The sequence below is a fragment of the Pleurodeles waltl genome, chromosome 7 (genome assembly GCF_031143425.1).
Source record: "Pleurodeles waltl isolate 20211129_DDA chromosome 7, aPleWal1.hap1.20221129, whole genome shotgun sequence".
Classification (NCBI taxonomy): Eukaryota; Metazoa; Chordata; class Amphibia; order Caudata; family Salamandridae; genus Pleurodeles; species Pleurodeles waltl.
Window position 1 is genome coordinate 101003927 of NC_090446.1, and position 26644 is coordinate 101030570.

At 49.5% G+C, this 26644-nt stretch overlaps 1 protein-coding gene across 2 annotated transcripts in view; it reads right to left on the reverse strand.

The window, feature by feature from the left end:
• The window catches only part of RBBP8NL (RBBP8 N-terminal like), a 133679-nt gene that overhangs the window by 63557 nt on the left and 43478 nt on the right, over positions 1–26644 (reverse strand). For both annotated transcript variants that reach the window (XM_069243158.1, XM_069243157.1), the window contains exon 2: positions 17928–18073. In XM_069243158.1, coding sequence (XP_069099259.1) covers positions 17928–17988 — 61 coding nt within the window. In that variant the 5' untranslated portion in view covers positions 17989–18073. The remainder of the gene's footprint in view (positions 1–17927; positions 18074–26644) is intronic.

Genomic DNA, 26644 nt, shown 5'->3' on the forward strand with positions numbered 1-26644 from the left:
CATTTACTAAAACATACTACACATTAATCATTATAAATCACATTAATAAATATAATGAGAGAAGTTAATGTGCTATCAATTTAATAATAAAGCACGTTATATGATAACCATGTGAAACTAACACTAAATGATCTACAAATTTAAAAGTGGGAAATGAACACTCAAATAATCAGTATATGAAATGTATTGGGAGCATGTTCGCAGAAAACAGAAAGCATGCCTCACAGCAGCACAAAAAGCCATTCCTGAGCATCACATGACTCAATGCACTTCAATCCTGACATGCTTCATGAACTAGTATACCAGAGCGGAGGTATATGCAAAGCTCCCACAGTACACCTCTCCTACATTGCATCCACGCCATACACAGGTTTCTCAATAATAATTTCATTTTAAGTGTTGCAGTGATATTATCAAAGATGTCATGGAAGTTATGAGGAGTGATGTAATATGTGGGGTAGTTAGCAGTGCATGGCAAGGGCGTGAGTTATAGTTACCTTAGGGCATAAGTTAGAGTTACTAGAGATTAACTATAATTGATTAATTTCAGTTTTTTTTTGTTGTTTAAAACATTACTTTGTCACATAAAGCCAATCCCTGATGCGCACACCCTACAGCCAGTGGCCAGGCCCTGCTTCCAACCCACACGGGCAGTGAGCCCCACATTGCACATTCCATTTGGGCATGCGCACTGTAGGGTTGGCCACAGGACCTGGCCACAACCCAACTCATTGGCACGTCCCCCTTCCCAAGCCACTTCAGTGCCTGGGGACCCCATCCCTGGGGTGTTTTTCCTTAGGGGAGGGAGGAACTTGTGGCTCCCTCTCAGAGTCACACAGGGCCCCAGGGACCTCAACTCTCAGGACCATTTCCTTTTATTAAGGGCAGAGGGGTGCACAGCCCCTCTCCCTGAGCCACTAAGTGCCAGGGGACCATAGCCCTGGAGCCTTTGTTTATTAAGAGGAGGGGTGTGCGTGGCACCTCTCCCTGAGCCACTAAGGGGCTGATGACTCCATTATCTGGGGCCCTTTTTATTTTTAAATTAAGGGGAAAGGGGCACACACCCACCCTCCCTGAGCCAATACCGGCTCCTGCGACCCCCATCCACTGGGGCCAGATTTATTTGTAAAGGGGAGGAGGCCACATGAGCCCCCTCCATGAGCCAAAATTGTCCCCTGGACCCCGTCCCCCAGGGTCTTTTAAGGGATGGAGGCAAATACCCCTCTGGCCATTATGTGCCCCAGGAAACCCACCTCCCGTGGCCTCCATGTCTTTTTATAAAGGGGAGGTGGGCGCATGACCCTTCTCCGAGCCCTAATAGTGCCGGGGGACCCCATCCCTTGTGGCCGAATTGCATACAAAAGGGGAGGGGGGCATTTGGCCCCCTCCCTGAGCCTTAAGAGGCCTTGGGGACCCCATCTTGCAGGGCTGCACTTAACTTGTAGGGGATTGGGGTGCTCAGCCCCCCTTTCACAGTCTTAATTGGCCCAGGGGTCCCATCCATTAGGGCCTGTGGACCTTAAGGGTAGGTGTTCTTGTGCCCACCTGGGTAAAACAAGATGATGGACGGAGTGCTGAAACTTTTCAAACGCTCAACCCCAATCATAGATCTGGGTTTAATAAATCGTTCTTTTGGTCACCATGACACCCCAGTTTGGACTCAGCCATATACAAATCAATCCTGACCTTGTTCCTCATGGGAACAGTCCAGCCCGAGCTGCCAGGCCGGGTCCTCCCTGGACCAGAAATAATCATCCTGGGACCAGTTTCAGAGTATCACCCTTCATGAGCCAGGCTAGCTTGAATCCAGTGACAGAGTGAGAACGGGACAAACGTTGGGGCATACCCTTCCCACTTAGGGTGACTTAAGCAACACAAAGGGATGATGGACGGAGTGTTGAAACTTTTAAAACACTCACCCCCAGTCATAGATCTGGATTTAATCCATCATTCTTTTGCTCACTATGCAACCCCAGTTTGCACCCAGCCATATGCAAATCAGTCTTGATGTTGTTCCCCATGGGAACAGTCCAGCCCAAACAGCCAGGGCGGGTCCTCGCTAGACCGGAAACAAGCATCCTGGGACCGGTTTCAGGATATCACCCCTCATCAGCCAGGCTAGCTTGAATCCAGTGGCACAGTGAGCACAGAGAGCACAGGAGCACCCACTAGCCAATACATTGGGCCCACATGGGGAGCCACAGGGTCTCCACCGCCCAGCCAGCTTCCTGCAGGCACACATAGTGGGTGCTGCAGGAGCCAGCATTGCTCCAATACAGCAGGAGCACATGTTGTATTTCCTCCAGCCAGCCAAAAGCACTGTGTGTTTCTCTGCCTGCAAGAGTGCAGACTGGGAAAGAAAAGTCTGTTCCCACCCAGCGTAAGCAATTTTAACGCTCCTGCCAAGTGCAAGCAGAGATGCGTTCCCTGCCCAGACTTTAAAAATGTTCCCGCCAGGTGGAAGCAGACATATGATTACCTGCCCAGCAGGGAAACTACACAGTAACTGAGCCGGCCCTGAGGGATGGAATCCCCAGGGCCTTTAAAGCTCACTGAGGAGAGGTGCACCCCTCCGCTTCTATATTATATTTTAGATTGACCTAGGGTATGGGGTTCCTAGGGCCCATTTTTGGCTCTGGGAGGGAGAGCTGTGCCACCTGCCATCCCCTAGTTAATTGTTTGGCCCCAGGGGGATAGAGTCACCGGGTTCTATCCAGGCTCGGGGAGGGGGGCACTCTCCCACCTCCATTTATAATCAAATTGGCCTTGGGATGGGTCCCCAGGGCGAATTAGTGCCTTTGCAGAGGTGCCACATACCACCCTACATTTTATTGAACATTTGGCCTCAGAGGATGGAATGGATCAGGGAGGGGGGCACACACACTCCCCCCTCCCCATAAATATAGCATTGTTGACCCCTGGCCCACCACAGGTGTCATATCTATTAAATAAAAAACAGCAGCAGCTGTTTTTTTTTTTTTTAAGTTGCACATTTTTTTGTAAACAAATTGGCCCAGCAGGGGACCCTCGGGACCCCCTTACCCTACAAGGGCTAGGGAAGCAGAGTATCCCTACCCTACCCCCTAATTTGTTTTCCCTCTAATCGCTTGCACATGCGTCTCGCATGCAAGACACTCTTGTGTCCCGTACAGGGCTTGGGGCCGGCCTGTCGCTCACTATTTGTTGGTTTGCGTGGCGCTCTTCCTTAAAGCCTCGTAATCCATCAAGGCGCGTCTGGCATCATTTCCGCTCATAAAGCACTAATGGATTTCAACTTAATTAGTGCCTGTATTCCGCTCCCGACGTGATCGAGGTACCGTTTGTTGTTTTTAACTTTGAGTGCTCCGCAAACAGAAGGCTTGTGACTGGCAAAAATGTGCCCAGCAGGACACAAAAAATTGCAAAGTTTTATTTTTTAAAGCTAACTTTATTTTATTTTGTTAAGTCGTCTTTTCTCCGTTTTTGATCACTTGTTGGACCTGGCTTTTTGACAGGGACATCCCCAAACTTTTTGCCTCCTTCCTCCTATTTTTTCTGACCTGTTGTTTTTGGCTTTTGACCTCTGAGCACTTTACCACTGCTAACCAGTGCTAAAGTGCATATGCTCTCTGTGTTAATTGTACTATTGATTGGTTTATCCATGATTGACTATTTAATTTACCTGTAAGTCCCTATTAGAGTGCACTACATGTGCCTAGGGCATGTAGATTAAATGCTACTAGTGGGCCTGCAGCACTGGTTGTGCCACCCACCTCAGTAGCCCCTTAACCTTGTCTCAGGCCTGCCATTGCCAGGCCTGTGTGTGCAGTTTCACTGCCACTTCGACTTGGCATTTAAAAGTACTTGCCAAGCCTAGAACTCCCCTTTTTCTACATATAAGTCATCCCTAATGTGTGCCCTAGGTAACCCCTAGAGCAGGGTGCTGTGTAAGTAAAAGGCAGGACATGTACCTGTGTAGTTATATGTCCTGGTAGTGTAAAACTCCTAAATTCGTTTTTACACTACTGTGAGGCCTGCTCCCTTCATAGGCTAACATTGGGGCTGCCCTCATACACTGTTGAAGTGGCAGCTGCTGATCTGAGAGGAGCAGGAAGGTCATATTTGGTATGGCCAGAATGGTAATATAAAATCCTGCTGACTGGTGAAGTCGGATTTAATATTACTATTCTAGAAATGCCACTTTTAGAAAGTGAGCATTTCTTTGCACTAAAAACTTGTTGTGCCCTTCAATCCACGTCTGGCTAGGTTTAGTTGACAGCTCCTTGTGCATTCACTCAGACACACCCCAAACACAGGGTACTCAGCCTCACTTGCATACATCTGCATTTTGAATGGGTCTTCCTGGGCTGGGAGGGTGGAGGGCCTGCCCTCACACAAAGGACTGCCACACCCCCTACTGAGACTCTGGCAGACAGGATTGAACTGAAAGGGAACTTGGTGCATTTCTTAGAGACTCTTTGAAGTCACCCCCACTTCAAAGGCACAACTTAGTATAAAACAGGGCCTCTGCCCTACCTCATCAGACACTTGCTGGAGAAGAAACCTGAACCAGAAACTACATCCTGCCAAGAAGAACTGCCTGGCTGCTCAAAGGACTCACCTGTCTGCTTTCTCCAAAGGACTGCTGTCTTGCTGTTGCCCTGCTGCCTTGCTGAACTCTTGTCTGGCTGTGAAAGTGCTCTCCAAGGGCTTGGATAGAGCTTGCCTCCTGTTCCTTGAAGTCTCAGGACCAAAAAGACTTCTTCCTTTCACGTGGACGCTCCGTGCGCCGAAAATTTCGACGCACAGCTTGTTTCGCGGCGAGAAAAACGCCGCACACCGACGCTGATCAACGCAACGCCCTCGGGACGATCGAGACTTCGACGCACAACCTCGCAAGGACAAAGCCGCCCGACTTCCAAGGAGAAATCGACGCGACGCCTACCGTGAGTGCGAAACTTTGACGCACGGCCTCGCAAGGACAACGCCGCCCGACTTCCAAGGAGAAATCGACGCGACGCCTGCCGTGAGACCAAAATTTCGACGCACGGCCTCGCAAGGTCAACGCCGCCCGACTTCCAAGGAGAAATCGACGCGACGCCTACCGTGAGATCGAAACTTCGACGCGCAGCCCCGCAGAACGACGCGCAGCCGGAAAATAAGCAGGAGAATCCACGCACAGACCCGGGACATCTGGTAATCCTCGCGATCCACAAAAAGAGACTGTCTGCGCGCCGGAAAACGACGCCCGACTTCCCCGCGTGGAAAAGAACGACGCAAGTCTGTGTGTGCTGAGCGGAAAACGACGCACCCACCCCTTTTTCCACGCATCTCTTCTCCTGTGGCCCTCTGAGGAGATTGCCCACCAGAAACCAGGTACCCTGTGCTTGAAAGACACTTTATTGCTTTTTAAAGACTTAAAGACTCTTAATATCACTTTTCAGTGATATCTTTACAAATTCGTATTGCAACTTTGATCGTTTTGACCTACAATTACCCAGATAAATATTCTATATTTTTCTAAACACTGTGTGGTGTATTTTTGTGGTGTTATACTATGGTGTTGTATGATTTATTGCACAAATGCTTTACACATTGCCTTCTAAGTTAAGCCTGACTGCTCGTGCCAAGCTACCGGAGGGTGAGCACAGGCTGATTTTGGATTGTGTGTGACTTACCCTGACTAGAGTGAGGGTTCTTGCTTGGACAGAGGGCAACCTGACTGCCAACCAAAAACCCCATTTCTAACATTGGTGATCAGCGGTGAGGATAGGACTTGTGTTTGTGCAGTGACATACAGTAGCTAAGTATTTCACTACCTACCCACAGTTGAAGGTCAACTTGATTTTTTATCTCTTTTTTGACTTTTGGTCTCTGATGTCCTCCTGGATATACTATTGATATTTTGGACTTTGGATTTTGGGTTTTGCTGGTAAGATCCTATCAGAATGGGATCGCTTACCTACTTATTCTTTTTGCCTACTGACCACCTCACTAAGGCTGACCTAAGGAAGCTTTGCAGAGAATGTGGCCTTCCTGTAGCAAAGAGATCTACTAAAGCAGAGATGCTACATGCCTACATAGTCTGGGAGGAAGACAGATGGGCAGAGAGAGAGGCAGCAAGAAACCAAATGACTAAGTACCCCTCAGAGGAGGAGGAGGACGACTCAGATGAGGAAAGAGACCCAGTGAAAAAAGAATGGCTCATGGCTCAAGCACGGTGGATGGAAGAGCTAGATGAGTTTATTGAAAGGGCTGAGGCAGCAAGTCTCTTAGCCCTGGAAGAAGAAAAGATTGCAGCTCAAGAGCTGAGCTGTAAAGAGCTGAAACTGGAGGCCGGAAGGGCTGAGTCCAGTTCAGATGGTGGCAGCAAAAATCTTGCATCTAGTACTGCTGAAGAAGGGCACAAGCCCAGAGATGTGGTGCCCAACTTGAAGAAGGGAGTTGACACACCCCAGGCAGTTCAAGGGTATGAAGTAGTTCCCGTTATGCACAGGGTCCCTGAGAAAAATTGGGGAACTGGCACAGGGAGTCATATTCCTACTGGGGGGAGGGACACTTTACTGACTCTAGCAGAGAGTGACAGAGAAAAGGGTTCCCCCCTGGTGGACGTCCTGGATATAGAGTGTAGAGACATCCCAGAAGAGTTTGGGTTGAGTGTCAGGGACAGACAGAAACTGTCTCACCAGTCTCAAGAGGGTGATGTAGAGTGCTTTTCCAAGGCTGAGTTACTAGGTGGTTGGGTGAAGGGTACTGTGGTTAATACATGTGAAGGGCAGAGTGATGTAATTGCTGGAGAGCCTATGTCTGGTCCTTATTTTCCAGAGCTACGCCAACACCAGGTGGAGTGTGAGTTCTCTGACCCCAGGGAACTTACAGTGGAGGCAGACTTTTGGGTGAGTACCAGAGAGTCTGAAGAGGCATTTGGGGGTGCTCCTGAAGGGAGTGGTCTAGGTGGTTCCCGACCAAGTGAGGTGGGAGAGGATTGTAGTGTCCCAGGTAGGTCTCAGAGCCTAACCTGTACCGTAGGACCACCTTTTGAGGGAAGCCCCGCAGTGTCAGAAGAACTTGGGGGGATGACTGTAGACAGCATCCCAACAGTTCTGGTGTCTGGCAGTACCACTCCTAGTGAGGGGGTGCAGAAGTCCAGACATAGGGTTGAGAGGGGGTGGCAGACCCCAGTGGAGGATCTTGAAAGTCAGGGGTCAGCTCTGAGAGCAGAGCCCCCCAGGAATGACCCAGGTGAGACCGTTTCTGGTTTGGGGGAAACCCAGACTCTGCCGGATGGGCAGAGGTCGGGAGACCTGCGCCAACCAGACTCTTGTGTGGCCCTTGGGGACGGCGTGTCCCTTGTGGGGGGTGAGAGTGCCCCCCAGGAAGTCCTGGCATGCCAGGCAAAGATTCAACCTCAGGGTGGTGACTCTGGGTTGGATAACCGGGTTCAGAGGTTAAACTTTGACCTGGTGGGGGGTAGATGTGCCCCCCAGAAAGTCCTGGAATGCCAGGCAATGGCTCAACCTCAGGGTGGTGACTCTGGGTTGGCTTACCAGGTGAAGAGGTCAAACTCTGACCTGGTGGGGGGTAGGTGTGCCCCCCAGAAAGTCCTGGCGTGCCAGGCAGTTGTCCAACCTCAGGGTGTCGACTCTGGGTTGGATGGCCAGGTTCAGAGGTTAAACTCTGACCTGGTGGGAGGTAGGTGTGCCTCCCAGAAAGTCCTGGGGTGCCAGGCAATTGCCCAACCTCAGGGTGGTGACCCTGGGTTGGAGAACCAGGCTCAGAGGTTAAACTCTGACCTGGTGGGAGGTAGGTGTGCCTCCCTGAAAGTCCTGGCCTGCCAGGCAATGGTTCAACCTCAGGGTGGTGACTCTGGGTTGGATATCCAGGTTCCGAGGTTAACCTCTGACCTGGTGGGGGGTAGGTGTGCCCCCCAGAAAGCCCTGGTGTACCAGGCAGTTGTCCAACCTCAGGATGGTGACCCTAGGTTGGAGAACCAGGTTCAGAGGTTAAACTCTGACCTGGTGGAGGGTCAGTGTGCCCTCCAGGAAGTCCTGGCGTGCCAGGCGATTGTTCTACTTCAGGGTGGTAACTCTGAGTTGAATGGCCCAGTTCAGAGGTTAAACTCTGACCTGGTGGAGGGTCAGTGTGCCCTCCAGAAAGGCCTGGCGTGCCAGGCAATTGTTCAACCTCAGAGTGCTGACTCTGGGTTGGATACCCAGGTTCAGAGGTTAAACTCTGACCTGGTGGGAGGTAGGTGTGCCTCCCAAGAAGCCCTGCTGTGCCAGGCAATTGTCCAACCTCAGGGTGTTGACACTGGGTTGGATGACCAGGTTCAGAGGTTAAACTCTGACCTGGTGGGGGGTAGGTGTGCCCCCCAGAAAGTCCTGGCGTGCCAGGCAATTGCCCAACCTCAGGGTGGTGACCCTGGGTTGGGGAACCAGGCTCAGAGGTTAAACTCTGACCTGGTGGGAGGTAGGTGTGCCTCCCAGAAAGTCCTGGTGCGCCAGGCAATTGTTCAACTTCAGGGGGGTGACTCTGAGTTGAATGGTCAGGTGCAGAGGTTAAACTCTGACCTGGTGGAGGGTCAGTGTGCCCTCCAGGAAGTCCTGGCGTGCCAGGCAATTGTTCAACTTCAGGGTGGTGACTCTGAGTTGAATGGGCAGGTGCAGAGGTTAAACTCTGACCTGGTGGGGGGTAGGTGTGCCTCCCAGGAAGTCCTGGTTTGCCAGGCGGTGATCCAGTCTGAGGGTACAGACCCTGGGCTGGAAGACCAGGTTCAGGGTGTCCCCCCGGACCTGGAGGGAGGGGCTACTGATAACAGTGCCCCTACCATGTTGTCTTCTGAGGAGGCCACTCCTAGTTGGAGGGTGCTGGACCCCAGAAGGGAGGGCAGGGGGAGGGAAGCCTCACCCCGGGCCCTAGTCCAACCTGAAGGTACAGACCCCAGGTTGGAGGGCCAGTGGCAGGTTAACAGCCCTGCACTGGTGGAGGAATGGTACAGGGCGACTTCTGTAAGCCCCCTGGCCATGTTGGACTCTGGGGGTACCGCTCCAGGAGGGAGGGTACAAAGCCCCAGAGGGGAGGACCAGGTTCAGGCTGTCATCCCTGACCTGGTGGAAGGGAGAGTGGTTAAAGGGTGCCCAGCACCTGGGGCTACCGCCCCCCACTCTCCACAGCCACAGTGGTTGGAGAGCTTTGAGAGGCCTGGGGCCTGGCTCTCATCCCTGGCAGCTGTCAGTAATCACTGTGGCTTGCTGTCCGGGTGGACAGAGTTATCCCTGGGGAGGGGACAAGTGTCCCACCCCGGGGATAGAATGGGCAACACCACTGTGTTGGTCCTGGTGGTACTATCCTGCTCCTGGGATACATCTGTGAGCAATATAAGGTTAGGTGCTGCACAGATGGGATCCGCAGGAAAGGAGAAAGGTTCCCCATGGATGGGCTTAGTGGGCCCTGAGAGTATGGACAGAGGGATCCAATTGGAGTCAGGAAGGCGAAGAACTGGAGCATGCCCCTGCTGTTGTGGGCCTGGGTACTTGTTCTGTCGCCTCAAACAGGGAAGTACATCAGGATAGTGATTGTTCTCCCCTGGCTTTAGGCTGGTGGGGGGTCATGTTGGACCTGGCTTTTTGACAGGGACATCCCCAAACTTTTTGCCTCCTTCCTCCTATTTTTTCTGACCTGTTGTTGTTGGCTTTTGACCTCTGAGCACTTTACCACTGCTAACCAGTGCTAAAGTGCATATGCTCTCTGTGTAAATTGTACTATTGATTGGTTTATCCATGATTGACTATTTAATTTACCTGTAAGTCCCTATTAGAGTGCACTACATGTGCCTAGGGCATGTAGATTAAATGCTACTAGTGGGCCTGCAGCACTGGTTGTGCCACCCACCTCAGTAGCCCCTTAACCTTGTCTCAGGCCTGCCATTGCCAGGCCTGTGTGTGCAGTTTCACTGCCACTTCGACTTGGCATTTAAAAGTACTTGCCAAGCCTAGAACTCCCCTTTTTCTACATATAAGTCATCCCTAATGTGTGCCCTAGGTAACCCCTAGAGCAGGGTGCTGTGTAGGTAAAAGGCAGGACATGTACCTGTGTAGTTATATGTCCTGGTAGTGTAAAACTCCTAAATTCGTTTTTACACTACTGTGAGGCCTGCTCCCTTCATAGGCTAACATTGGGGCTGCCCTCATACACTGTTGAAGTGGCAGCTGCTGATCTGAGAGGAGCAGGAAGGTCATATTTGGTATGGCCAGAATGGTAATATAAAATCCTGCTGACTGGTGAAGTCGGATTTAATATTACTATTCTAGAAATGCCACTTTTAGAAAGTGAGCATTTCTTTGCACTAAAAACTTGTTGTGCCCTTCAATCCACGTCTGGCTAGGTTTAGTTGACAGCTCCTTGTGCATTCACTCAGACACACCCCAAACACAGGGTACTCAGCCTCACTTGCATACATCTGCATTTTGAATGGGTCTTCCTGGGCTGGGAGGGTGGAGGGCCTGCCCTCACACAAAGGACTGCCACACCCCCTACTGAGACTCTGGCAGACAGGATTGAACTGAAAGGGAACTTGGTGCATTTCTTAGAGACTCTTTGAAGTCACCCCCACTTCAAAGGCACAACTTAGTATAAAACAAGGCCTCTGCCCTACCTCATCAGACACTTGCTGGAGAAGAAACCTGAACCAGAAACTACATCCTGCCAAGAAGAACTGCCTGGCTGCTCAAAGGACTCACCTGTCTGCTTTCTCCAAAGGACTGCTGTCTTGCTGTTGCCCTGCTGCCTTGCTGAACTCTTGTCTGGCTGTGAAAGTGCTCTCCAAGGGCTTGGATAGAGCTTGCCTCCTGTTCCTTGAAGTCTCAGGACCAAAAAGACTTCTTCCTTTCACGTGGACGCTCCGTGCGCCGAAAATTTCGATGCACAGCTTGTTTCGCGGCGAGAAAAACGCCGCACACCGACGCTGATCAACGCAACGCCCTCGGGACGATCGAGACTTCGACGCACAACCTCGCAAGGACAAAGCCGCCCGACTTCCAAGGAGAAATCGACGCGACGCCTACCGTGAGTGCGAAACTTTGACGCACGGCCTCGCAAGGACAACGCCGCCCGACTTCCAAGGAGAAATCGACGCGACGCCTGCCGTGAGACCAAAATTTCGACGCACGGCCTCGCAAGGTCAACGCCGCCCGACTTCCAAGGAGAAATCGACGCGACGCCTACCGTGAGATCGAAACTTCGACGCGCAGCCCCGCAGAACGACGCGCAGCCGGAAAATAAGCAGGAGAATCCACGCACAGACCCGGGACATCTGGTAATCCTCGCGATCCACAAAAAGAGACTGTCTGCGCGCCGGAAAATGACGCCCGACTTCCCCGCGTGGAAAAGAACGACGCAAGTCTGTGTGTGCTGAGCGGAAAACGACGCACCCACCCCTTTTTCCACGCATCTCTTCTCCTGTGGCCCTCTGAGGAGATTGCCCACCAGAAACCAGGTACCCTGTGCTTGAAAGACACTTTATTGCTTTTTAAAGACTTAAAGACTCTTAATATCACTTTTCAGTGATATCTTTACAAATTCGTATTGCAACTTTGATCGTTTTGACCTACAATTACCCAGATAAATATTCTATATTTTTCTAAACACTGTGTGGTGTATTTTTGTGGTGTTATACTATGGTGTTGTATGATTTATTGCACAAATGCTTTACACATTGCCTTCTAAGTTAAGCCTGACTGCTCGTGCCAAGCTACCGGAGGGTGAGCACAGGCTGATTTTGGATTGTGTGTGACTTACCCTGACTAGAGTGAGGGTTCTTGCTTGGACAGAGGGCAACCTGACTGCCAACCAAAAACCCCATTTCTAACATCACTTTTTTTTTTTTTTTTTTGCTCGTGGGCGCTGTTGTCAAAAGATGACAATTAAATTGTTTGAAATATGCGAGACCTATTCCATTGCAAATGCTTGTTTTTTTTAAGGTAGCATGAAGATTCGTCAAAAGGTGCCAAAGTTATAACCAAACCAAACAGCGCTCTTTCTGTGGAAATGCAGACCTAACTGTAACTACCAGTTGGCAACAGCACTGAGTTACTGGGAGTACTTCAGAACTCATAGCTGCATCTGGTGAATGAGAGTCAACCAACGTTCTCATCGCAGGTAGAAATGGAGCATTTTAAAGCACAATCTCAAGGTGGATCGAGGTAAATAATACATTTTAATGGAGTTTGAGTGTAAACACCAGGATGTTAATGGGGGAAATGTCTACAGAGACCATGGCTTCCATACACACAAACAGGACTTCCTTTACAAAGAGTTTCTGAAAATATTTTGAAAATGTGCAATTCGACCTTGACGTTTTTGTAGTCATTTGTAAAAAAAAAATCATTATATACAAGAGTTATATTTCTTTTATGAAACCGTCAGAAAAAAAATAATTGTGTGTCGGGAGCGTTGCTCGAATTTTCTCCACAACGCTTTACAAAATGCTCGGTTTCTCTAATAACGTACTTCGAGTGGTCTGCGGGACGAACATAACAGATCTTCGGGAAAAACAGGGTCACAGCGACACCTAACGGAATATTTTTGGTTGGTGATAATATCAATATTTTGAAACATATTTATAAGAATAACGAGTTTTGATGCAACACGGAGCTGCGCTAACGTTTTCCAAGCTGCAGCTGATAACTAAATGGTTTTATCGACCTCAAAAGAATGAAATGCGTAGTTCCTCCCGCGGGGGTTTACCACCTGTTTTATACATGCCTGAGGATAAGGAGCTGTTTTGTCGGAACAGAGAGGCAACAACACATCGTTTTCCTTCGAGCACGTAAACCACATGGCACACCTTTAACCACAGACCGCACAGCTCCCGACCCACAGGCTGACTCTCTTATCAAACAGCTTCACCTATCCGAGACAGCCCTCCCGCCAGAGACAGTCCCCTGGCATAGATTACAGGCACCAAAATAACCCGAATACCATCCCAAGAGCCACCCCGGACCCGGTAAACAAAAGGGCTGACTCACGAAACATCCCCCGTAACATACACCACCAATATCAAAGCGGCACAATGAAAATTACAAACCCACTCTACAACAGAGGCCAGAACAGTCACTGCAGACCACACCCCATCCCACAGACCACACGTAAAACAATGAACCATAACCACTACCATAACAGAGGCCAGAACAGTCACTGCAGACCTCACCCCACCCCACAGACCACACGTAAAACAATGAACCATAACCACTACCATAACAGAGGCCAGAACAGTCACTGCAGACCACACCCCACCCCACAGACCACACGTAAAACAATGAACCATAACCACTACCATAACAGAGGCCAGAACAGTCACTGCAGACCTCATCCCACCCCACAGACCACACGTAAAGCAAAGAACCAGAGCCCTACCATATACCACCTCACCTGAAGCATCAGACCGGAATCCATAAACCAACATATCACAAAGGCCAGAAATGTTACTGCAGAGCAGAGCACATCCCATCCGGTAGACCACATGTAAAACAATGAACCATAACCACTACCATAACAGAGGCCAGAACAGTCACTGCAGACCTCACCCCATCCCACAGACCACACGCAAAACAAAGAACCAGAGCCCTACCATATACCACCTGATCGGAAGCATCAGGCCGGAATCCATAAACCAACATATCACAAAGGCCAGACATGTTACTGCAGAGCAGACCACATCCCATCCGGTAGACCACATGTAAAAAAAAGAACCATAACCACTACTATATACCATCTAATTCAAAGCATCACACCAAACGCCATAAACCCACAGTAAAAGGCCAGAAAGGTTACTATAGACAACATCCCAATCCCATAGACCACACATGAAACAATGAACCATAACTCACAACATGTATCCCCTAATCCTAAAAATCACACCGAAAACCTTAATCCTATGGCCTAATAAAGACTAGAACTGCTGCTATAGATTGCACCTCATCCTATAGACTACACGTAAAACAATGCAAAATATCTCCTAACACACACCACCTAATCTGAAGCATCAGAAGAAAAGGCAGATTAGCCACAAAAATAAAACACACCCACTGCCACTCCCATTTCTCCTTTCCATCTATTTCTTTTCCTTCTGTGTAGTCTCCTTCGTTCTGCTTTGCTCTCATTCTATTTACATCCCTTCTTTTTATTTGCCATTTATATATTTTTTTGTCGAACCATGTTTACATCCTTTGGCACCTCTTGGCCCCGCCCACCAGCTGTATCATAATATCTTCTTTCATTTCTCTGCCTGTGGTGTGACCAGTGAGTCGCATTTCAAAGCACAGACTTGCCATTAAGATCTATTTAATCCGCCCACTCGCATCTCCTCGTGGTAGCTACTACAGGGGGTGCTTGCTATGCCCTTCTCTATAAACCAACCCTTTACCGAAGGCCAAGCTTTCTGCTGTTGATCGCATCTCATTCTGTAGACAGCATCTCCTCCTCCTACAGGCCATACCTTTCTCCCTAGACCATTCTTTTACCAGCCACCAGACGTCATCCTATAGACAAGATGTCAAACCATAAACCACGCTTGCTTAGATAGGCAGACCAGACGCCATACACTACCAGGGTTACTGGAATTATGCAATTCTGCGGCTGTGGCTTTTTTCCCCATAATTAAGGGTTTGCTGCGTTTGCAACATGAACCATCATCTGCTGCATAATCTGCAGATTTTAGCAGAGGAAAATTCGTTTTTAGCGCAAACAGATCAAAAATGCGGCGATGTGTTTGCACAATTAACTGGTCACCTTCATTTGCCTATTTCCATATATTGTTGTTAAACTGACATTAATGAGGTGAAATCTTTGACCACACAGTATTACCATGAGTGAAAATGACAAAATAATGAATTTGTACTATCAAAAAATGTGTCACATTATGCCACATAATTTGCCTTTTCTTGCTGCATAATTTAGTCCACCCTACTGTATAATTTAGTGTTCCCCTGCTGCTTAATTCCAGTGGTCCTGTACTCTATACGTTTCTATTCTGACCAACCTATTGCTGAAGACCACACCTGGTCTCATGGACTACACTCTATCACAAGGACCACACCTTACATAATAGATCATACCTCCAGTGTCAGACCACTCAAGCTACATAGATCACACCTCCTAGTGCAGTTCTAACTTCTCTCATAGTCTACACTTCCTACTATAGATCACCTCATGTAATAGACCATACACAGTGCTTAATTTGTGCCGGTGTTTGCATGTGGTGGGCACCAGCACTCATGTTTGGGAACCCAGACTAATTTTTCATCCTCTGACATTGATCCAAAGTTAGAGAAATAACAGTAGAAAAAGGTAAAAGAAGGATGACGTAAAAGATAGGAAAACAGTGACAAATAGAGGAAGCAGGGATGAAAAGGTGCCTGCAAGAGTGAGACAGAGGTAGAATGTGTAAGGTGATGGAAGAAAGAGGCATGGGATGGAATCAAAGATAGGCATTTGGCAGTACTGGCAAGGGGATGCCAAGCAGTGCCATCACCACAGGGCGCAGGAAGGACCAGAACCCTTGTAATAAGGTACAATGCACTGTGAAACATTTATTTAATTTTGAAATGATCAGTGAAACTCTGTTCTTGCATGATCATTTATAAAAGTTAACATGAAATGAGGGATAGTCATACCACTTTCTGAGCCAATGTAATGTATGCACTAGTGACATGCACGCTTTACTTGTCAATTCACCTTTTTTGAAGTGGGTCTCTCTCTCTCTAACAAAACCTTATTTCAACACTCTTATTTAACTTTTCCTTCCTAAAATGCTCATCATGTCTGATCCAGTTTTAGATCATCACATTTCTCGTCCATTTTTACCTTTGGAACTCTTCTATCCCCTTGGTGCTTTGAAATGGAATTAAGACAGTCTACATAGTTCATAAGCAGATGAATGATATCCTGTGGGATACTCAGGATAGTAAAGAGATGTGGAGAGAGCCACAATGGCACAAAGAACCAACAACTAAAAAGGAACACACTGTTCCTGGAGCCCCAACAGCGACATGGGGACATTGAAATGTGTATCAGTGACCAAGAAGCCCTGACACAAGGATGCTAACAAGCGGAGCATGACAAAGGGGAACTTGTGAATGGACATTGTCACCACAACACTGACACAGGTAAACCCACCCGGAAGCTAGGACACTGGCATCAGGGCACTGACATTCAGCCCTGTTAGTGATGCAGGAACAGTGGTGTTGGTACTCCACATTTGGCACTAACACCTATGCTGGACAGAGGTGGCTCCTCCACTAGGGCAGAGGAGCGACCCCCCCGCCAGCAGCAGAAGCTGCAAAACCTTTAACAAACGATAATAAACCATGTTTATCATCGTTTCGTTTGTTAAAGAGGTGGGGCCATGGGGGTGAGGGGAGTGCACTGTGCCCTGACCTCAGTGCGCATGTGCATTTGGGGAGCATGTGCCTGCAGCCTGGAGCGACGACAAGGGAAAGAGGAGCGGCGCGGCGGCAACGGAGGAGATAAATATATATTTATTTTTTTCTATTAAGTTTTACCCCTTTACTCCCCCACCTACTGTAGATGATAACTCCAGCAACAAACCACACAGCCTGCTGAAGACAGCCCCACCTACCGTATAACAGTCAACCTACCTTATTAAACACCTCTTCCCTTAAGCCAGACCTCAACCCACAGGCAAAACCTCATATCTTGAAAAACACTTCTGTCATAGAGCACACCTTGTACCACATACCCGGCTTCTTACCATATACAACACTGCCTATCATGGATTAGGTAGTTTCCACCAGACAAGACCAACTACCAGATTTAACACCTCATGTTTTTGCACCACAATTTCTCCCTTAGACCACACATACCACAGATCACCCCCTACCACATGCCACACCAAATGTCATAAACCACATATCCTGCCACAGACCATATTTCCTAGCATAGGATCAGTGTTAAGAGGTTTAGGGTTAAGGGGACGATTGGGTTTGAGGGTTGTGTTAAAGATGGCAAGGACGAGTCAGATTGGAACTAGAGGGGGGTTTATCGTTAAACGTACAGTATGCTGTTGAGAACTCACTATAAACCAATTCCTACTCTGGATTGGTTGCTTCTTTAAGGACGGATTTCTCCCATAAAAGGAAGGCACTCGGAGGTTCCAGGTGTTTCTTCAAACAATTGGGCTTCATACTGCAGGTTCGTGACGGGAGATGGTCATGTAGCGTGAGGAGTCTGTTGTTGTAGGGTAATCTGCTGAAGTTCAAGGGTGGGAGAGGAGATGCTCTGCAAGTTGTCTCGGTTACTGGTCTGTGGGAAGAAGGAGGTTTGGGGGATTTCAGGAAATTAATGTAGCTGGCTTGGATTCTGATACGGTAAAGAAGATTTTCCCAGACACTGGGTGCATGTTCGATGATGGGATCAATGCGGAATGGTAGACTGGCTGAGCAGAACGACCTGTTTGGAAGCTAGGGTAGGGTTATGGTGAAGGTGGGTTAAACTTTGTGAGGCATTTGAAGTTAAGACAGAGGATTTTGATCGGATGATGGGCTGTTTGGTGGCACGTGGACTTTGTGAAGGATGAGGAGAATGTACCCCATCCTTCTTTTACTTCGACCACCATTAAGTCTGATGGTTTCTCTTTCAACCTTCTGATGGTTATTCATCTGACAGGCTGTAGGTTGACCTAGAGGCCAGGTATGTCATTAGTTTTGGTGTTGAGGGTGAGGTTCCCACCCACAGGATTTTGGGTTTGAGATGAGGCTGGAGTAAGTGCTAGGGACTTGGTACTAAAAGGGAGTTTCAGTCTGGGATAGCAGCAAAAGGACACCCCTGAAATGACAAAGCCAACAACCAGTCTTTGCCTCTGCTTGCCCCCCTGGCTCAGTTCAACTTCTGCCTTTGTGCTAGGAATGCGCATGTACATTTGTGACTCTCACCTATGACTTCTTTCTCGTGGAGATCCTTGAGTTTATTCCAGGCTTCTGAGAAGGTCTCCATGACCACCTCGCTGTGTCCTGGCCAGAGGCGCTCCCCCTCGGGCCACTGTGGCTAGTGCTTCAACCATTCGTTTCCTCTGCCAAACCTAAGGGTATAAAAAGGAACTTTTTATGGGTAGCAATTTGAAGCATTCTGAGCATTGCTCAATCAATCAAACAGAACTTGTATTTCACTGACATAGCGCTCCTAATCACCCGATAGGGTATCCAGGCACTTGCTGGACCTATTTGTACTGCCTTTTCAGAAAACAGAGTAGAAAGACATATGCAACATCATAATTTGAATCTGGTGTTTACTTATGTCACAGTCTGCAACATGAACTGTGTCTTCACAGGTTTGCATTATCTTTCGGCATTGACATTCATGGACTACATAGATTGCACAGACGGAATTTCGCAATGCCATTTGGAATGACGTATTGGTGCAAATTATAGTTTTTGCAATGATTTTCTTGGTACAAATGCTGATTTCCACTTGTCAGATGGTGCAATTGTTGGATGTTTGGTGAAGCATTGGTGCGCTCTATGTAATCCAAAAATGTCAGTGCAAAGTCACACCAGCACTAAAGCAATGTATTTCATCTGGGCCTTCGTCAACTCGAAAGGCGGTGGAGCACTGGGCAGTGTCGTAAAATCGTTCCACTTCCTCATATATGGGAAGCTGGCGCTGCCTGGCTCACGAGGAGATTTCAGAACTGGTTCCACAAATTGCTCTGTGAGTTGACTATTTGGCCTTAATTAAGGATGGCTCAAAAAATCCAACTTTCACAGAGGAGTGTCTTTAACTCTTTACTTTGGTGTTTCATTTAGGATCCGGAGACCGCCAGACAGCCCCCACCCCCCACCAGCTATACGCAGACCCCATGTTGGGGGGTGCTTTACCCATAGTGATGCTATAATGCAGTTTTAGAGCAGTTGTGGTATACACTACTTGCCTGAAAAAAAGTTGCACAAGTGCCAACACAAAGAACTGAACAAGGAAGTACTTGCGCTTAGGAAGTCCCTGAGGAACAGGGTGAAAGCAACAAACACTTTTATTGCCGTTACTTATTTTGTAGCACTTCTGGACTGCAGTAGTTAGTCAGAAATACTACTCTTGGAATTCAGGAGTAAGCCAGGAGTACTGTAAGATTGAGTCACACTTACTTATAACAGAGTATTTGTGGATTAGACCCCCTGTTTTCAAAAGAGAAAAATTAAAAATTAAAATGGGACAGATAGGAAAGCTTTTCATACAGGACCAGGTTTATGGTGGTGGTAGTTATGGATTCACAGTCGCACATGCATAACAGGCGACCAGCGGATACAAGAAGAAAATACATTTGAATATTTAACCAATTACATTTGCTAAAAGTAAAGAAGGAGTTATCAAGCAATTAGAACATCTGGCTACCCAAGGATGTAACAAGAAAGAATTAAAACTCAATCACTCATGGTATGGAACAAATCAATGGGCGCATATACGTATTTCAAACGAAGCCAATTGTGCGTAGATTATCCATAGAATTCTGTAATATGTTATCAGTACTTTTATTTTGATGACTTGCTGAATCAAAGTGCACCAAGAAGAACAATATGGTCAACACGTTTCGTCCACAAGACATCTTCAAGGACTATTGGGTGATCGTATGAATGAATGTAAACTGAAATGTAGTTATGCATGAGGTTGCTGTAAGCCATAAACCACCCTCAATAGCTACAGAAAGATTGAATAAATCTGGCCACTGAGTACTGACCACTAGTATATATGTTATTTGTGGATGTTGATATTAATGTTGCTCTAAAACCATATTTTGGACTAGGCTTCAAAGGAGATATCCGGTCTGTGATATACCGGTGGGAAAATTACTTCCCTTATGTTATATCCAGGATGACGCAATAAAGTGCATCCACTTTGTCACGTCAAGCAGCATATAACATAAGGGACCTATTTCTCCCTCTATCTTCTCAGGCACTGCTTGTGATAATTCACTTCTACTTTGGTTTTCTACCTTCTGGCCGTTTACCTTGTGGTGCAGCACATTACCAATCAATGTTAAAAATGTGGTAACTCCATTCTTTTCAATGTTCGTATTGATCCTTTACGTCCAATTAAAGTTATATTTTGTGCTTTTTTCAGGTACGTGAATTTGTACATTTTTCTTTCACTTTATGCAACTCCTATTCTTCAGATCCCTATTTTTCAACTGTGACCATATCACAAAAACGTGGAGCTGGTGCAAAGGACGGGACAGACCCATTTTGCACTATTGTGCTGTGTGTGTAATGTGGAAAGGGCAATTACTCTTTACTGCGGTGCATGCAATAGGAAGGTTTTTACACCAGCACAAAAATTAGTAAATTGATTGGGGAACCCCTGCCTAACAAATATAACGCATAACAGTAGCTTAGAAAACATTAAGTTATCTCTAAGATTTAAGAAACTAATATGAAACATAGTGAATGAAGAGTCCTTTTGTTAAAAAACGGAGCAAACTGATGATGCACAGTTTTTGCTTTTTGTGTAACTAAAAGTGATTTTACCACAGTCTTATCTCTCACATTTGAAATATATAAATTTTATTTCTCCATTTTTTATAGTGTAAACTCAAGTAAAACAATGATAACCAAGTCAGTGCCATGTCTCTTCTTGCAAAGATATAGTTTCCTCCATGTTCAATTGCACAAACAAAAAATATGGGGGGTTATTCTAACTTTGGAGGAGTGTTAATCCGTCCCAAAAGTGACGGTAAAGTGACGGATATACCACCAGCTGTATTACGAGTTCCATAGGATATAATGGACTCGTAATACGGCTGGTGGTAAATCCGTCACTTTACCGTCACTTTTGGGACGGATTAACACCTCCTCCAAAGTTAGAATAACCCCAATGGTCTAAATAGATTCCCTGCGGTGTTTGCAATGGAACAAAGTTTCAGTAATACAGCTCGTGCTGATCCCTCACGTGTTGTTGTAGCTTCGGGGCTCGTGTACGAGTGATTGAGATCTGTGCAGCATTGTTCTACATGCATGGCTAGGGTCTGCAAGAAGAGATGTCTGCGTCATTGGCAGCGAGATGCTGTGTAGGGTTCAGATCTTTGGCATTCTGGGCTAGTGACTAAGATGCTGACCACAAAACCTCAAAACACTCTCAGCAACGTTGTCCCATTATGGTCCTGATGCAAGTGTACGGTGGTGCTGCAACCATCACATTAGAGGTCTCAGCAGGACGGACCCCAAGCTCTTCGTTGAAACCCTAGGGCCCAGGCTTTCCTGATAAGACTTCTAAGGGCCACCCCCTCTGATCCAGGACAAACATGAGCAGGTTAGAAGCAGCATTTTGTCCTGCCATGTGCTTGATAACCCTACAAGGGCCTTCCATTAGGCTTTCTGCTCTGTGAGTGGCAAGATCCTCCCATTTCTCATAGATACTCCTGCTTAACAAACTTACATATTATTAAAACTGGTTGGACGCCATCTTAAATTTCAGTAAATGACTTCACCTACCTACGTTGGCCAGGGATGCTGTGGACATCTACCCATGAAGTTGTTTTCCCCAATGTTTGTGTATAATACTTCTTCTGAGATTCTTTTCCTGGGGTGTCAGTCTTGCTATGGCAGAGCACAGACTGAGCTCTGAGATGCGCGCTGCTCTACACATCAGGAGAGAGATTACAGAAAGTGCCCTGGAGTGCAACTGGCAAGTGAGCCCACTTTGTGATCCCCGGGGACCCTTGTATTACAGACGGGGCCGCAAACACCTGTGTGGCCCCTTCTGTACTACAAGGAGCGCTGGTGCACATGTTGTGCCAGCGCTACCTCAAGAGGGCATTCCCTCATTTGCTTGGCGGCATGACTATGAAAATGAGGGGATGTCTTTATCTCTGCACCCACACCATATTATAGATGTGGGCAAAGGTAAAGAAACTGTCAGTAGGTGCAATGAACGAGTGCCACAAAAAGGTGGCACACTGTCAGTGCGCCCCCTGGAGGCAGCAAACGGGGTCTCGTGGACCTCCCAGCTATCCCCTTGCAGGCGGTGCAGTCACTCACTGAATCTGCCTGCAGAAGGATCTCTGACCCCTCTTTTTGGTGCAGGTGGCTGCCGCCTGCACAGGGAAAAAGCGCAGTGGTTTGAAGCAGTTGCTCCGTATTTCACTTGAATGTGCTACCCTTGGGGCAGCATGAATTTGAAGCTTCCATTGAGGCAGCGGCCTCACTGTACTAGAGTGCACTTTCCTGTTTGCATCACGGCACACCTTTAAAAAGTGCACCCTGTGTGCGATTGGGCCCCAGAAGCGTGTATTGATGGGTCTGAGTACATAGTAAAGAACTGATTCGGACCTTAACTACCCCACTACTCAGAGGATGGCATGCTGTGTTGATGGTGTATTAGATGCCCAGCTGCACCCAGTGCAGGCGGCAGCAGTGTGGGTGTCCCACTGAACCATGAGGGGCATGCAGCGGGAGGTATGTGCTGTCAGTGTACGGCGAGCTGAAGACGCATTTTTTCCTTTCCACGGTGAAGGCATTGGAGAGGATGCTCGTTGTTCATGTTTATATCACATCCCCATTTCTCAAAGAGTCAGAAATTTCAAAAAGTGTCCTCAGAGAGAAAAAGGAAGGAATTCCAAGAGGAAATTCAGACTTTAGAAAAATTCTAAAAGTTTCACTTTTTTAATAATCCAATGTCTTGAATCCTAAACTGTCTCACAGAGAGATTTGACCAGGTAAGGGCTACTTTTTAATGAGTGCTGCTTTGTATAGGTTTTACACAAACCCAGCCTTGAGCAGAGGAAGGACAGGGTACTTTAGATGGCATTTTTGTGCTTTTATGCAAGAAAATCAATAATTGTAGGTGAACAATAGCTTGAATAAGATCTGCTGAATGTGGATTCTATTATTCCTTGAGAAACCTGCACGCTTTCAGAACATTTGAATCTCTTTTGTGTCAATTCGGGCTAGAATGCGAAATTGGCTAGATAATAATGCCACCGAATTTATCGTTAATCAGATAATTTAGAGCATAATTTATATTTTTTATTTGAGATATAGTTAAGTTACCATGCACCTTATTTTTTTATTGCATAATTTATCAGCTAAGGCGCTACAAGGAAATGCGACCGCTCAGCATTGCTCCTCTAGGTGGGTGTGTTTTGTTACAGGTGCCTAAAAACGGACTGAGCCACCGGCCTCCTCGCACACTCGCGCTGATATACCACATGGTGTAGGGGGTGGCCAGGAAAGGGCAGCAATACGAACTCAATAGCATGGATGTCCTGCATCGGTGTGACGTCGCCATTTTTGGGTTGAACAGTAGTGTGTGGAGCTGGCACCAGGGGCTTAACAAAGGCCCCCGCAGCCACTGCTGTGCGGGGAGGGGTGGGGCTCTCGGGGTCCCCCTCAGCACAGCACCTGGCCTGTGTGAGTCCAGGGGGGGGGGGGGGCCTCCGTGTTCTGTGCATTGGGCCCCCCCTTCCAGTTTCGTTACGCCACTGGCTGGCACATCAACACACATGTTTGCCTCATGGGTGTTAGCACACGACCTACTGGTGCATTGCCCCAGCAACACATGGTATCACGGTCGATGTGAATTCGTGTAATAATACTGAAACGCCTTAAATAATAATAATGGTGTGATAATACTAGAATGCCTTAAAGTCATGAAATCATCTGACCGACCTGACTGTCCATTTGTGCCCAGTGGTCCCCAAGCAGTGTGGACATGATATAGCCCGTGGGTGCTATTAGTGCAGCAGGTGCAGTTGCACCGGGGCCCGGGGCCGCGAGTGGCTCATCGTACCAGCTGCTTCGGTTATGGATGGAATCTGAACTCTCGACTTTTGTGCCAACTGGGGAGAAGGAGCCCCATTTTCTAGCTACCTTTAACCACCGTGGAAACATTCCTTCGCCGCGCGCCACTGCTTACACTGACTCCAAGTGATAGGTTTATGAATAATTTTCACAGAGAACCAAGCCTTTGGGTGATGAGGGGCTACGACTGACACAGCAGGTTCAGTGGCACCTGGGCCAGAAGCCTTAAGAGTGCACTGAACCCTGTTTATTGTTGGATTTTGCTAGCCGTCCGGCAGTATGGGCGGCATTTGCCGTCCTTGCACCTGTGTCTGTGGCACTCATGGTACGCCGCCTGGCCTGCCTCACAGTACCGGGGCCAGAGCTCTATCAGGAGGCGTCTCTCCCACCGGCCCCAGGGTCCTCTGCCACTTCAGCCGCATCCCTCACTCTTCGGTCCCTCTTCAAGCCAAGATCCTTTCAGGACGTGCAGGCTGGTGTCTGAGGACGTGCTCGCTACTGCCCCTGTACACCCGCCCTCTCGGGGGCCTGTCCACAGGGTGCAGCCCCCTGTACACCCGCCCACCCAGGGACAGGGTGCAGCCCCCTGTACACCCGCCCTCTCGGGGGCCTCTCCACAGGGTGCAGCCCCCCTGTACACCCGTCCTCTCGGGGGCCTCTCCACAGGGTGCAGCCCCCTGTACACCCGTCCTCTCGGGGGCCTCTCCACAGGGTGCAGCCCCCTGTACACCCGCCCTCTCGGGGGCCTCTCCACAGGGTGCAGCCCCCTGTACACCCGCCCACCCAGGGACAGGGTGCAGCCCCCTGTACACCCGCCCTCTCAGGGACCTCTCCACAGGGTGCAGCCCCCTGTACACCCGCCCTCTCAGGGACCTCTCCACGGGGTGCAGCCCTCTGTACACCAGCCCACCCAGGGACAGGGTGCAGCCCCCTGTACACCCGCCCTCTCAGGGACCTCTCCACAGGGTGCAGCCCCCTGTACACCGCCCACCCAGGGACAGGGTGCAGCCCCCTGTACACCCGCCCTCTCAGGGACCTCTCCACAGGGTGCAGCTCCCCTGTACACCTGCCCTCTCAGGGACATCTTCACAGCCCCCCTGTACACCGCCCTCTCAGGGGCCTCTCTACAGCGGTGCAACTCCCCTGTACACCTGCCCTCTCCGGGACCTCTCCACGGGGTGCAGCCCCCCTGTACACCCGCCCACTCGGGGGCCTCTCCACAGGGTGCAGCCCTCTGTACACCCGCCCACCCAGGGACAGGGTGCAGCCCCCTGTACACCCGTCCTCTCAGGGGCCTGTCCACAGGGTGCAGCCCCCTGTACACCCGCCCACCCAGGGACAGGGTGCAGCCCCCTGTACACCCGCCCTCTCAGGGACCTCTCCACAGGGTGCAGCTCCCCTGTACACCTGCCCTCTCAGGGACATCTTCACAGCCCCCCTGTACACCGCCCTCTCAGGGGCCTCTCTACAGCGGTGCAACTCCCCTGTACACCTGCCCTCTCCGGGACCTCTCCACGGGGTGCAGCCCCCCTGTACACCCGCCCACTCGGGGGCCTCTCCACAGGGTGCAGCCCTCTGTACACCCGCCCACCCAGGGACAGGGTGCAGCCCCCTGTACACCCGCCCTCTCAGGGACCTCTCCACAGGGTGCAACTCCCCTGTACACCGCCCTCTCAGGGACATCTTCACAGCCCCCCTGTACACCGCCCTCTCAGGGGCCTCTCTACAGCGGTGCAACTCCCCTGTACACCGCCCTCTCAGGGACATCTTCACAGCCCCCCTGTACACCGCCCTCTCAGGGGCCTCTCTACAGCGGTGCAACTCCCCTGTACACCCGCCCTGTCAGGGACCTCTCCACAGGGTGCAGCCCTCCTGTACACCCGCCCTCTCAGGGACCTCTCCACAGGGTGCAGCCCCCTGTACACCGCCCTCTCAGGGACATCTTCACAGCCCCCCGTACACCGCCCTCTCGGGGGCCTCTCTACAGCGGTGCAACTCCCCTGTACACCTGCCCTCTCCGGGACCTCTCCATGGTGTGCAGACCCCCTGTACACCGCCCTCTCAGGGACCTCTCCACAGGGTGCAGCCCCCTGTACACCCGCCCTCTCAGGGACCCCTCCATGGTGTGCAGACCCCCTGTACACCGCCCTCTCAGGGACCTCTACATAGGGTGCAGCCCCCTGTACACCCGCCCTCTCAGGGACTTCTCCACAGGGTGCAGCCCCCTGTACACCGCCCTCTCAGGGACCCCTCCATGGTGTGCAGACCCCCTGTACACCGCCCTCTCAGGGACCTCTCCACAGGGTGCAGCCCCCTGTACACCCGCCCTCTCAGGGACCCCTCCATGGTGTGCAGACCCCCTGTACACCGCCCTCTCAGGGACCTCTACATAGGGTGCAGCCCCCTGTACACCCGCCCTCTCAGGGACCCCTCCACGGGGTGCAGACCCCCTGTACACCGCCCTCTCAGGGACCTCTCCATGGGGTGCAGACCCCCTGTACACCCGCCCTCTCAGGGACCTCTCCACAGGGTGCAGCCCCCTGTACACCGCCCTCTCGGAGACCTCTCCACACCGACCTCTCCACACCTGCTGTTGCAGGCAGACCCCCCCTCGTCGTGCAGGTAATTATTAGCGAAAGGTGTGATGGAGCCGCGCTCCCCGAAGAACCCGCCAGACCGGTTCACGGCGCCCGGAGGAGTAAACCGCGCAAACAACCGAGGCCGCGTGTGCAAGGAACCCGAGCTCCCACGGTCACCACCGGCTTCAGGCGACGAACACGGATTATAAAATGCTGCTTCGTGTGAGAATAGTGGCCATTGCCTTACAACCGAGATGAATATAGCACATACAACAAACACTGGCA